Source organism: Salmo trutta, chromosome 24, assembly GCF_901001165.1.
Source record: "Salmo trutta chromosome 24, fSalTru1.1, whole genome shotgun sequence".
Classification (NCBI taxonomy): Eukaryota; Metazoa; Chordata; class Actinopteri; order Salmoniformes; family Salmonidae; genus Salmo; species Salmo trutta.
In genome coordinates, this window is record NC_042980.1 from 34,028,233 (window position 1) to 34,040,527 (window position 12,295).

At 44.7% G+C, this 12,295-nt stretch overlaps 1 protein-coding gene across 1 annotated transcript in view; it reads left to right on the plus strand.

Annotated features, from left to right (window-relative positions):
• The window catches only part of LOC115161150 (probable G-protein coupled receptor 156), a 31,657-nt gene extending 19,998 nt beyond the window's left edge, over positions 1–11,659 (plus strand). Inside the window, exons 3-9 of the mRNA XM_029711919.1 lie at positions 5,443–5,570; positions 5,711–5,846; positions 6,088–6,198; positions 6,382–6,603; positions 6,738–6,974; positions 8,666–8,824; positions 9,161–11,659. Coding sequence (XP_029567779.1) covers positions 5,443–5,570; positions 5,711–5,846; positions 6,088–6,198; positions 6,382–6,603; positions 6,738–6,974; positions 8,666–8,824; positions 9,161–10,663 — 2,496 coding nt within the window. The 3' untranslated portion in view covers positions 10,664–11,659. The remainder of the gene's footprint in view (positions 1–5,442; positions 5,571–5,710; positions 5,847–6,087; positions 6,199–6,381; positions 6,604–6,737; positions 6,975–8,665; positions 8,825–9,160) is intronic.
• The last annotated feature ends 636 nt before the right edge of the window (positions 11,660–12,295 follow it).

Sequence of the window (12,295 nt, forward strand, 5' to 3'; positions counted from 1 at the left end):
GTGGTGCAGCTGTTTAAGGCACTGCATCACAATGCTTGAGGCGTCACTACAGCTCCGGGTTCGATCCCAGGCTGTGTCACAGCTGGCCGTGACCGGGAGACCCATTAGGCTGCGCACAATTGGCTCAGTATCGTCCAGGTTAGGGGAGGGTTTGGCCAGCCGGGATTTCCTTGTCCCATCACGCTCTAGCGACTCCTTGTGGCAGGACGGGCACATGCAAGCTGACCCTGGTCACCAGCTGGACGGTGTTTCCTCTGACACATTGGCGTGTCAAAAAGCAGTGTGGCTTGGCAGGGTCGTGTTTCGGAGGACGCGGGGCTCTCGACCTTAGCCTCTTATGAGTCCGTAGGGTAGTTGCAGCGATGGGACAAGACTGTAATTACCAATTGGATATCATGAAATTGAGGAGAAAAAAGGGGTAAAGGTACAAACAAACAAAAAAATGCCCTAAGCACAATCAAGCAAACACCACCTCTTCCTTCTTAATCTGACCTCTGAATCTTCATCCACCGACCTTTCTTTGGAGGGCATATAAATGCCGGCCCTTGGGAACTTGCGTCTTCATCTGCCGACAGCGATGGCCACTCTGACCTGGAGTGGGAGGGGTCAGAGTCCAAATGTGCATTTGGGCACTCTGATTGGTGGAAACCAGGAGGTTGTGATAGACAGCTGAGAAGGGGAGAAATCACCCTAATGAGTCTGTGGGGAAAGTCACGTGCATAGGCATGGCCTTTTTTTACAGGTTATTTAATTTGTGCTGCATTGCGTCTGTTGTATGTTATGTTTAGGGCCTTGTGTCTTGCACAATCATGTGACATGCCTGGATTATAACCTATGTGTCACGACTTCCGCCGAAGTCGGTTCCTCTCCTTGTTCGGCAGTCGACGTCACCGGTCTTCTAGCCATCTCCGATCCACCTTTCATTTAACATTTGTTTTGTCTTGTTTTCCCACACACCTGGTTTACATTTCCCTCATTACTTGTTGTGTATTTAACCCTCTGTTCCCCCCATGTCTGTGTGTGAAATTGTTTGTTGTAAGTGCATGTGCACATTTTGACTGGTGCGCGACGGGTTTTGTACCCATATTTTGTATTTCTGGATGCCGTTGGTTTTGATAATTAAACTGCTCCGGTTATTACCCAGTTCTGCTCTCCTGCATCTGACTTCCCTGCCACCAGTTACGCACCCCTTACACTATGTTCAAAGATTTTTCATCAAACTGTCCCCATTTCTTTTTATATCAGATGGTCCAGCACTATCCTTAGAGAATTGCTTAAATATTTGTTGTATTTCTCCTTTATGGATAACACTTTTAAATGCAGGATAAAATCTTACTATGTCAAGTGATTGTTCAGAACACAGGGCCTTATGTTATGTTGTTGTTTATTGAAGTTTCAACACCTGTCACAGCCCAGTTATAACTATCGTGAAGGGGATAAATACAGTTCAATTGAGTTTTTGTATTACATTACACTTCACTGTGTTATGCTGATTGACAGATTGAACAAGTGGGAATGTCCTCACAGTGCCCTTTCTTGTTTTTATCTCTTAATTAATAAACATTTGTTCCTAAACACCATATTTCAGAATAAAATATAAAACCATAATGATACATTAGTACTACTGTTTACATGTATTGCGAAAGCTAGTTGGGCATAACTGTGTAGTGTGGTTGTCTACAACCGTACACTAGAGAAAAAATTACAGTAAAACATTTTGTTGTCAAGAGCCAAGAGATTTCATAAAGTCCCATGTGGTTTTTTGTTGGATCTCTTCCCAGACACAGACATGGCTTCCACCAGCAACCTGCTGTCTCAGGAACAGTTCCTGTGCCCCATCTGTCTATACGTGTTCACCAGCCTAACCCCATGTGGACACAACAATGACTGCATACATGGGTACTGGCATACCACCAGCCCGTGTCAGTGTCCCATGTGTAAGCAGAAATTCAGCAGAAGACCTGATCTCAAAGTCAATACTTACATATCTGAAATGGCCAATCAGTTCAGGAGGTCAGTTGAAATGAGAGCGACTGCTACTTTTTACCCAGGACCAACCGCTGGACCAAGCCCAACCCCAAGCTGCCCAATGTGGAGAAGTACCCTGTGACGTCTGCACTGGGAGGAAAGGCAAGGCCTTGAAGTCCTACCTAGAGTGTCGGGCCTCTTACTGTGAGATTCACTTGGAACCTCACCACGTACTGACCACCTTCAAGAAACACAATCTGATCAAGCCTGTGATGAACATGGAGGACAGAGTGTGTAAGAGGCACCAGAAGCTTCTTGAGCTGTTCTGTAGAAGTAACCAGACGTACATGTGTCAGGTATGCACTGAGAAAAGACACAAGAAACACAATACTGTCCCATTGGAGAAAAAAAGGAGGCTTCATCTAGCGAACATGGAAGATGTCATGCAGCAGATGATTCAAGGTCGACTGCAGAAAGTGAAGGACATCAAAGGCACAATACAATCAGGCAGAATAAATGCAGAGAGAGATATTAGGGAGAGCTTGGAGGTCTTTACTGCTCTGGTGCGCTCTATTCAGAGAAGCCAGGCTGAGCTCATTGAGGTGATTGGGGAGGAGCAGAAAGCAGCAGAGAGGCAGGCTGAAGGAGAGACACTGAGCTGGAGTAGCTCTCACACACTGAGGACCACCTTCACCTTATCCATAGCTTCCCATCCCTGTGCACCCCTCCTCTCACCAAGAACTGGTCTGAGATCAGTGGTCAAAGTGTTGTGTACGTAAGAACAGTAAGGAGAGCTGTGAGTAGAGCTAGGTCCCAGTTTGAGAAGTCACTGAAGAATGACGTGAAAAGATTGTGTGACACAGAACTTACAAGAATTAAGCAGTGTGCCGTGGATGTGACCCTTGACCCTGATACAGCTCCCCCAAACTCATCCTCTCTGACAACAGTAAACAAGTGACCCACGGCAACACAGCGCTGAACCTCCCTGACAACTCTGAGAGGTTTTACCCTTGTCGCAGTGTCCTGAGGAAGGAGGGCTTCTCCTCAGGGAGGTTCTACTACAAGGTGCAGGTGAAGGGTAAGATCGAGTGGGACATAGGAGTGGGGAGAGAGTCTGTCAACAAGAATGGAGGGAATAGCCTAAACCCTGAGCGTCGCTACTGGACAGTCGGCCTGAGGAACAGGACTAAGTACTAGGCTCTGCAGACCCCCCTGTCCCCCTGCCACTGGTCGAGAAGCACCAGAGGGTGGGGGTGTATGTAGACTGGGAAGGGGGGCATGATGTGGAGTCCAGGTCTCATATCTACTCATTCACAGTTACATCTTCGCAGAGAGACTCTGTCCATACTTCAACCCCTGAAAGAATAACAGTGTGGTCAGCGCCATTAGTGATCTCTCCCATCAGTGACCTCATCTCCACACCTTAAACTTCCACCTCTACTTAGAAGAGGACACTGAGGCCTTTTCTCATTTGCATTTGCTCAACTCCTGCATCCTCTGTACTCTTTCCTCTGTCCTCTGTTCTCTCCTCTGTCTCTTTTTGAAAAAATGTCAAAGGTAATGAAGGAGAGTCGGCGAGGAGAGGGAAAGTGGACAAAAATGCGCTTGCATGAAATCGCGCGTCATCAGGCAAATTATTTTTACAGGGTGGAATCCCAAAAGAAATGCATTAAGTGATAAAACCAAATGTAGCTTGTTCTGCAAGACATTTTATAGGTAAAAGGATAAGTAGCATATCATTTTCAAATGTTTGCCTGCTGTTCTCCTTCAAGGAAACAATAGCTGGTTCAAATGGGGAGTGGCAGATTTGAAAACTCTTCCGCAAATTTCTCCGGTCGCATAAACTTCCTCACAAAAAGGAGCCAATCGAGGAGACTGTCTTTCATTTGCCTACTAACGAATTGACACTCTCCTCGTCCACTCAGCCACCAGGGTTGGGGAGTAACAAATTGTTATGAGATTGTTATGAGATTACAGATACTTTTGAAAAACTAGATGATTACTTAGAGGATTACTTATAAATTCTGAAAGGATGTTTGTGGCAAAACATATTTGACACTTCTCTGTTTTCTCAATGACATTCAAATCATAATTGAAAAATGTTGTAAGTTTAAGTTCGTTCCACCTGAGTGAGTCTGACCACAAGTCAGAGACCACTATAAAGACACACCAAATATGTTTGATGGATCCAAAAAAAGTGCAGGAGTTGGCTTTTGTAGGCTACAGTCCAAGCTATGTCTTCTAATGGTGCGATTGCTGTCGGCATCAAATGATGAACCAACTTGATTAAATGCTTGGAGGTAAGGATGACAGCAGAGGTGTAGTCTACAGCGATATGGATATCACTTATTATTGAAATCTACATAGCGCATAGATGTGAATCACACTGTTGCTCTCTTGTTTAGCATTAATGGTTGAATTCAAGAATTTTAAGCTGCCTATCAATCATTGTTTTTGAAACCAGTGGACAGACAGTGAAAAATGCGCTCTTGCAACAGCTGCATAGTGCAGATCCAAGCCTATGGAATTAAAGTGGCTCATCTAATTGCTCAATCTAATTCATGCTGATAAAAAATGTAATAATAATCCATAGGCCTAATGGACAAATGCTCAAACTCGCACACTTTTGATATACTTAAAGGGGCAATCTGTAGTTGATACATCCAATTTTGGACATAAATTATATTTATTAATTTAAAGATAACATTTAATCGTAGTATTATATGTAGTAAAAAGCGATGGGTTAGACGAAGCCTACATAACCAATCCATAAAGTAAAATGTAACATCCAAATATGGGAAGCTATGTAAACTTTTACATTGATTTATCCTGCAATAGATGTTGTTCAATTGGTAACATACATTTTTTTCTTCTTCTAATGCCTCTTAAGGAGAAAGTAGTCTAAAAGTAACTGAATGTAATCAGATTACGTTACTGAGTTTGGGTAATCCAAAAGTTATGTTACTGATTACAATTTTGGACAGGTAACTGTAACGGATTTAGAAAGTAACCTACCCAACCTTGCCAACCACTTGGTTTCCAGGTCACGGAGGAGAGAGGAGAGAGGAGGGAGGGTGGAGGATGGACTTTTGTCCAAATGAGAAAAGGCCTGAGTGTTGTGTCAGTTTTATTTGTTATTGAAGCTTTTGAGGTATGATATATTTTCTCAACCTTATGTAATGTGTAGTTGATTTAAAAAATCTATATTGAAAGTAGTCTGTTTTCTGTGCATTAGGCTTGCAAAGTTCTATGCAATAAATGTTTTAGGAGATCAAAATAAACGCTATACAGGTTGAAGGTTTTGGGCATACTCCAATCATTCCAGAAAGCAAATAATAGCAGCCAAAACACATATAATACTTTTAACACATTAAAAACATACACAAACACACACATACCAAAAGTTTTGGGAATTACTCATGTTTCTTATTCGCGACAAACTCCTAATTGAAATGTGATTGATATCTACTGTAGATGGGAGTGGAGCTGCAGAGGCGGTCTCTCTCCCCAGTGCTCTGTGCTGTTGTCTGGACCATGCTCTCCTGTGGCATCTTGCTGGCTTTCTGCTTCCTGCTCTTCACCCTGCGCTTCAAGAACAACAGGTACATGCACACACACATACACACGTATACACAAACACACGTTTAAAAGCATATGCACTTGCTCAAATCGATTGAAAGGCGTGAACAGTTTTACCTTTATTTTGTTGATATGTGTGTGTGTTTCTCTCTCTCTGTCTCAGGATAGTGAAGATGTCCAGTCCTAACCTTAATGTGCTGACTCTGTGTGGAAGTATCCTCACCTACAGCAGTGGCTTCCTATTTGCTTTTGAGGAACGCATCCACCTACAAGGGGGAGGAGCAAGAGCAATACTCCAGGTAAGACACACCCACTACCCTGCTACACTCTTCCCCTACGCTCCTATCCACTTCAAAACAACACCCTCTGTGTAGTGGGTAGAACGTCACATTGACGCGACGCTGATGACAAAGCAGCACAACGCTTATAGTGGAGCTGAAGTATCACACAGACACACACACACACACACACAGACATACACATTGTTCTGATGAGGCCATACTGTGTGATATTATGGGGTGTTATTGTGGTGTGTCCTAGGCCAGGATCTGGACGTTGTGTATTGGCAGCACTCTGGTATTTGTGCCCATCCTGGGGAAAACATGGCGGCTCTACAGAGTTTTCACCCAACGTGTTCCTGACAAGAGAGTGGTAAGCAGGCTGCTCCTCTCACTCTGTCTCTGTGGTCGACGTGTGTGTTGTGGTGTTGTAACTCATGGCACTCCTCCTTTGTGTGTGTGTGTGTTTGGGGGGGGGGTAAAGGCTTGTATTAAAGGATCTGTGTGTCATAGAGTGTATGTGTTGCATGGTGTACTACTGAACTCTGTGTTTCAGATCATCAGAGACATCCAGTTGATGGGCTTGGTATCTCTGTCGATTCTGGTGGACCTGCTGGTTCTCACCGCCTGGAGTCTAACCGACCCGGTCAAATGTGCACGGTCCATTGGGGCTGTGGTCAAGGTGGTGGAGAGGGACATGTCCTACTCTCTGTCTCAGCAGGACTCCTGTTCCTCTCTCTACTCAGACCTGTGGCATATCCTCCTCGTCGGGATGAAGGTAAAGCATGCAACTGGGAGAAATACTCAGATAAACATAAGAGAGCAAATAGTTGCTGTTTCCCCTGAGTTTGTGTTGGTTTGTCATGTCAAACATGTCATGAACGTTATGTGGTTGTGTTGCGGTCTCTCCAGGGTAGCCTGCTCCTGTATGGGACCTACCTGGCTGGTCTCACCAGCAACGTCAGCCTCCCTCCGGTCAACCAGTCCCCCACCATCATGACCGCGGTCAGCCTGGTCACCCTGTCCACAGCGGTGGCGGTCCCGGTGTCGCGGTTCCTGCAGGCCTGGCCCAACGTGGTCTATAGTATGATTGCTGGAGCCATCTTCATCTGTACCCTCGCCACCGACTGTATGCTGTTTGTACCTCAGGTGAGAGAGACCGTTAGCGCACATTACTAGGGATATGTCGAGTACTCTGACAAAACGAGTATTGTAACGGATATGGAGAATATTCCGAATATCTAATTATCTGTGATAGGAAAAAAGTCATTTCAGCTGCCAGCACGCATTTCTCTTTCACTCAAATAGTGTGAAGCGCTGTTTGCTCTAAACAACTATTGTCTAGTTTTTCTGTCTGTAAAGTACCGGTTGAGCTTGCTACAACAATTGGATTAGAACAGCCGTATAACAAGCCCATGCTTTCTTGCTATTATTCTTTATTCTGGACAAGACATGTTTACAGAGCGACAGATCATTAGAAAATAAAATGACAAATGTAGATTGTTTATTTTGATTGTACAAATGTTGTGGCATAAGTGTCAGGAGAGAAGTTTTGCTCCTCTGTAAAGTTAAACAGTACATGGGGCAAGTGAATTAGCCTACCTTCATCTAAATCTGTGTCTGGAATAAATGCAGGCAGTAGTAGCCAGCCATGCATTAGGCATGATTTTTTGCCTATTTTGTTGATAATTGAATAGGACTAAGTAAGAAAATCATGTGCATTTTCATCTGTCAGGGTCGTATAACAATGTGTGTGAATGAGTGAAGGAACATAACAATGCACTCTGAGTGATAGCACAGTAATGAAGGAACATAACAATGCACTCTGAGTGATAGCACAGTAATGAAGGAACATAACAATGCACTCTGAGTGATAGCACAGTAATGTGCACTTGAGGTATAGGCTTTACCGGCATTTAAACAACTAGCTCTCTGTCTCACTTCAGAATTAGAGATTCATCCATGTTTCTCAAACGTCACATATCGAAATGTTCAAGGTTAAGTTTAGGCATTAACTCTGAATGGTTAAGGTAAGGGTTAAGGTTTTGCATAGTCTTAAAACAAAAATTAAAAAATGACTTTCTATCGCTGGATTCAAACTTGCAACCTTTGGAATCAGAGGCAGATGCTTATGCCCATCCACCATCCCCGTCCACAATACCCTGAAACTGAAAACTATTTGAAGGTTTTGTTCCCCCTAGTGTCCGGTTTCCACGTCATCTCCCAACGTCCTCAAACATGGATGGACGTTGAATACTGACTTGTATCATGGGTGACCTGGCTGCATTTCAAGTGCACTTCCGGGTTTTCCAATCATGAGTAAATCCAATTACGAGTATCAAGTGTGATAAAAACGGTTACTATTACGAAGTCGAGTATGACGAGATCGACGTGCCCCTACACATCACAGACAGACACAGACAGAAACCCCCAGGCCCAATTTGAGTGGCTACGTGAGTGTTTCCCATACCTCGCCATAGTGTGTGTGTGTGTGTGTGTGTGTGTGTGTGTGTGTGTGTGTGTGTGTGTGTGTGTTAACACTGGAGTGTGACTCATACAAACACACATATGCTCTCCATGAGTCAACACGCTGCAGCCTGCCCCAACACATTAATGACTCCGCATAAGTAGCTGGTGGTCAGCTGATGCAATGATACAGGAATGCATCCTAGACGGAAAGGAAGTACTTTAACAATGAGCAACACACACACACCTGGAGATTCCAAGGGTGTGGCACACTTGTCTGACAGTTCTCCGACTATCCATCATAATCCCCCTCTTTCTCTCCCTTGGCCCTCCCTTCTCCCTTTCTTCCCTCCCTCATTCTCCCCTCTTTCCAGTTGACCCAGTGGCGTCGGTTTGAGGAGGAGCACAACAACCCTAGTCAAATGGCGAAGTACTTCAGCAGCCCCAGTAAGAGTGTCCAGTCTGTCTACAGCCAGGATGAGATCTACTATCTCCTGGGAGAGAACAACTCCATGAAGAGGCTCCTCAGTGAGGTAGTCAGTGTGTAGGCAATGTAGTATTTTAACCCTCACTTGCCCTCTAATGGTTATAGTAGGTAGTGAATCTCCCCCTTACTGAATAAAAAGGTCCCTACATGGTCCTGTATTCAACATAATCTCTGTGACTCAACACTAGAATACATACCTACCTAAACTCATTTACTTTGTATTCTGAATACTCTTTTATTCATCACTAACTTCACATATAACCTTTAACCCTACACACATCTTTAGGTTAACCTTTCATCTGACTCTTTAGGTCTCAGATTGTTCTTGATAATGTTTTTTGTATTGATGGGGATTTTAAAGCTTGTTGTTGTCATTTTGCAGAAGAATGCTGTGATTGACAGTCTGCAGGAGCAGGTGAACAACGCCAAAGACAAGCTACTGCGCCTCATGTCCAGTAGCCACCCCCACGAGGACCAGGAAATTGACTCTTCCACCACCAACCTCCACTCCTCATCCACCCAGACCATAGTTATGCAGTCTGACTGCCTTCCAACTCTCCTGCCACAGAGGGACATAGCAGAACCTCCCCTCTCTTCTCCTCCCTTTTCTCCACATCCTCTGTCTGCTCCTCCCACTACTTCTGCTGTCTATACAACTCCTTCTGATTCTCCCTCTGCTCCTCTCTCTACTCCTCCTCCAACTGCCCTCTCTCCTCCCCCAGGGGATGGTGTAAGTGTTAAACAGTGGAGTGTAGAATTTGGTCAAGACATCCAAGGTGCAGGGATGGAGACTGAGACAGGGTGGTGTAAGGTTGAGGGGACTGGGTCCCAGCAGCAGTGTGGAGGGGTGGTGTCTAACCTCCCAGTCTCCCCTAAGCCCTCTGTCTCCAGGACAGGAGTCAGGACACCAGGGAAGAGGGCAGGGACTCAAACCACACCCTCCTGTCAGTCAAACTATGTCACTTCCTCTTCCCATCTCTTTCCGGTGGGAAAGTCGGAATCCTCGGGTTGCCATGGCCATCCCGTGTTGCCGTGGGTGACAAGCGTCAGGCCGGCAGGGTTTGTGAGCAGTGAGCATCTGCAGGAGATCCTCCAGGAACTGAGTGTGGTCCCTGTCATGGAAACGGCCCTCCGCTCGCTCAATCACAGCAGGGAGATCAGGAGACCCACTCTGCCTTCCTCGACCGACCCCTTGGTCCGCTCTCCTCTCTCCCTCCATACCCCTCGCACCCATCATCCCCCTCTCCTCTTCCGCTACCCCAGTATCTCCCCCTACGTGATGAGGAAACGCAGACCTCCATTCCATCAACCCAGAGGGGGGCCTCCGCCCTGTTGCTACCCAGGGTCAGAGCTTCCTCGCTGGGGAAGGAGGAGGGATGCTGGATCCTTACAACTAGATAAGCACCCCTCAAAAACACAAACCAAGCTCGAGCCTGTCGGCACAGAGACCAGTCCCCTCCGCCCTGAAGACAGTGATTCAGAAGAATGGGAAGATGCAGGGCATAGAGTAACAATTAGGTGTGGGAGGCGTGGCTCGAGGTGGGAGCACCGGCTACCACCCTCTCGAAAATGCTCCATCACCCCCTTCTCAGAACACACCCACCCAGGCCCTTCAAACGGGGAGGGGGGCGGTGAGGGAGGGCTAGACCAAGACCGTGACAGGGACTCGTATGGTTACTGGGACTCAGACTCCAGCAGCTCGGCTGACTACTGCTACTACCACCGACCCTACTGCGATGCCTGCCTGCCACACGGCTCCTACCCCTCCAGCGACAGCTCCTCCTCATACTCCTCGGACAGTGAGTACGGCGGCTTCGCCAGCCTGTGCCGCTCCACACACCCTGTGGTCAACTTCAAGGAAGACCTCAATCCCACCTTCGTATGAGCCTGTCTGGAGCCTCATTTGAATGGGTGCTGCAGAAGAATCATTCACGTCAAATTGTGTTGTAATTTACTTTCAATGGCCAGTTCACGGCAGAACAATTGAGTTTACGCACTGTTATAACGCTATTGAGAAGTTGTAAATTGAGCGTGAACTGATGTAAATGCTTGCCTCGTAGGCCTACCCATCCAACATGGCTATTTAGAAGGCAAAACATCTTTGCATTCATGGTTATGATCTTCCTTATCTAGATGTGGAGTATCCTTGCAACACATTACCTCACATCGATCACTTTAGAAACTCTTTCATTGGTTGCAAGTGTTTTAGAAATGGGACCAAGTTGGGGTATGTTGTTCAATGGGTTGAGTTTGCTGTATGATGTCTGGGATCTGCTTTTAATTGATTGACTTTGTCTTTCATTTATTGCTCTAACTGCCAATGTCTCTAGGTCATGTTATAAAAAATGTATATTTGTAGCTAAATATGATACAGTATTTACAGTAGATCATATAGATTGTTACATGTTACAAAAAAGGACTTGATTTTATTTATCTGATATAATGTCTAGGATGTTAAAGTGCAGAATGTCAGCTTTAATTTCAGGGGATTTTCATCCATATCGAGTAAACCATTTAGAAATTACAGCACTTTTTGTACACTGTCCTCATATTTTAGGGGACCAAAAGTATAGAGACATTCCAGGTGAAGCTGGTTGAGAGAATGCCAAGAGTTTGCAAAGCTGTCATCAAGGCAAAGGGTGGCTACTTTGAAGAATCTCAAATATAAAATATATTTTGATTTCTTTAACACTCTTTTTGGTTACTACATGATTCCATATGTGTTATGTCATAGATTTGATGTCTTCACTATTATTCTACAATGTAGAAAATAGTAAAAACAAAGATATACCCTTGAATGAGTAGGTGTGTCCAAACTTTTGACTGGTATTGTATGTATTAAAGTAGTCCAATGATTGCCGCAAGCTTGTGACTCCACAAACTTTTGCTTTTTGTTTTTCTTGTGTTTCAGATTATTTTGTGCCCAATAGAAATGAATGGTAAATAATGTATTGTGTCATTTTGGAGACACTTGTAAATATAAGTAGAATGCTTCTAAACACTTCTACATTCATTTTTTAATTTCACCTTTATTTAACTAGGTAGGCTAGTTGAGAGCAAGTTCTCACTTGCAACTGCGACCTGGCCAAGATAAAGCATAGCAATTCTACACATACGACAACACAGAGTTACACATGGAATAAACAAACATACAGTCAATAATACAGTAGAACAAAAGAAAACAAAAAGTCTATATACAGTGAGTGCAAATGAGGTAAGTTAAGGTAATAAATAGGCCATGGTGGCGAAGTAATTACAATATAGCAATTAAACACTGGAATGGTATATGTGCAGAGGATGAATGTGCAAGTAGAGATACTGGGCTGCAAAGGAGCAAGATAAATAAATAAATACAGTATGGGGATGAGGTAGGTAGATAGATGGGCTGTTTACAGATGGGCTATGTACAGGTGCAGTGATCTGTGAGCTGCTCTGACAGCTGGTGCTTAAAACCTCTTGAGACTCTCATCCCGTTAGCGGGATCATTTTCCAGCGAAAAACTCCTAGCGACATTAGC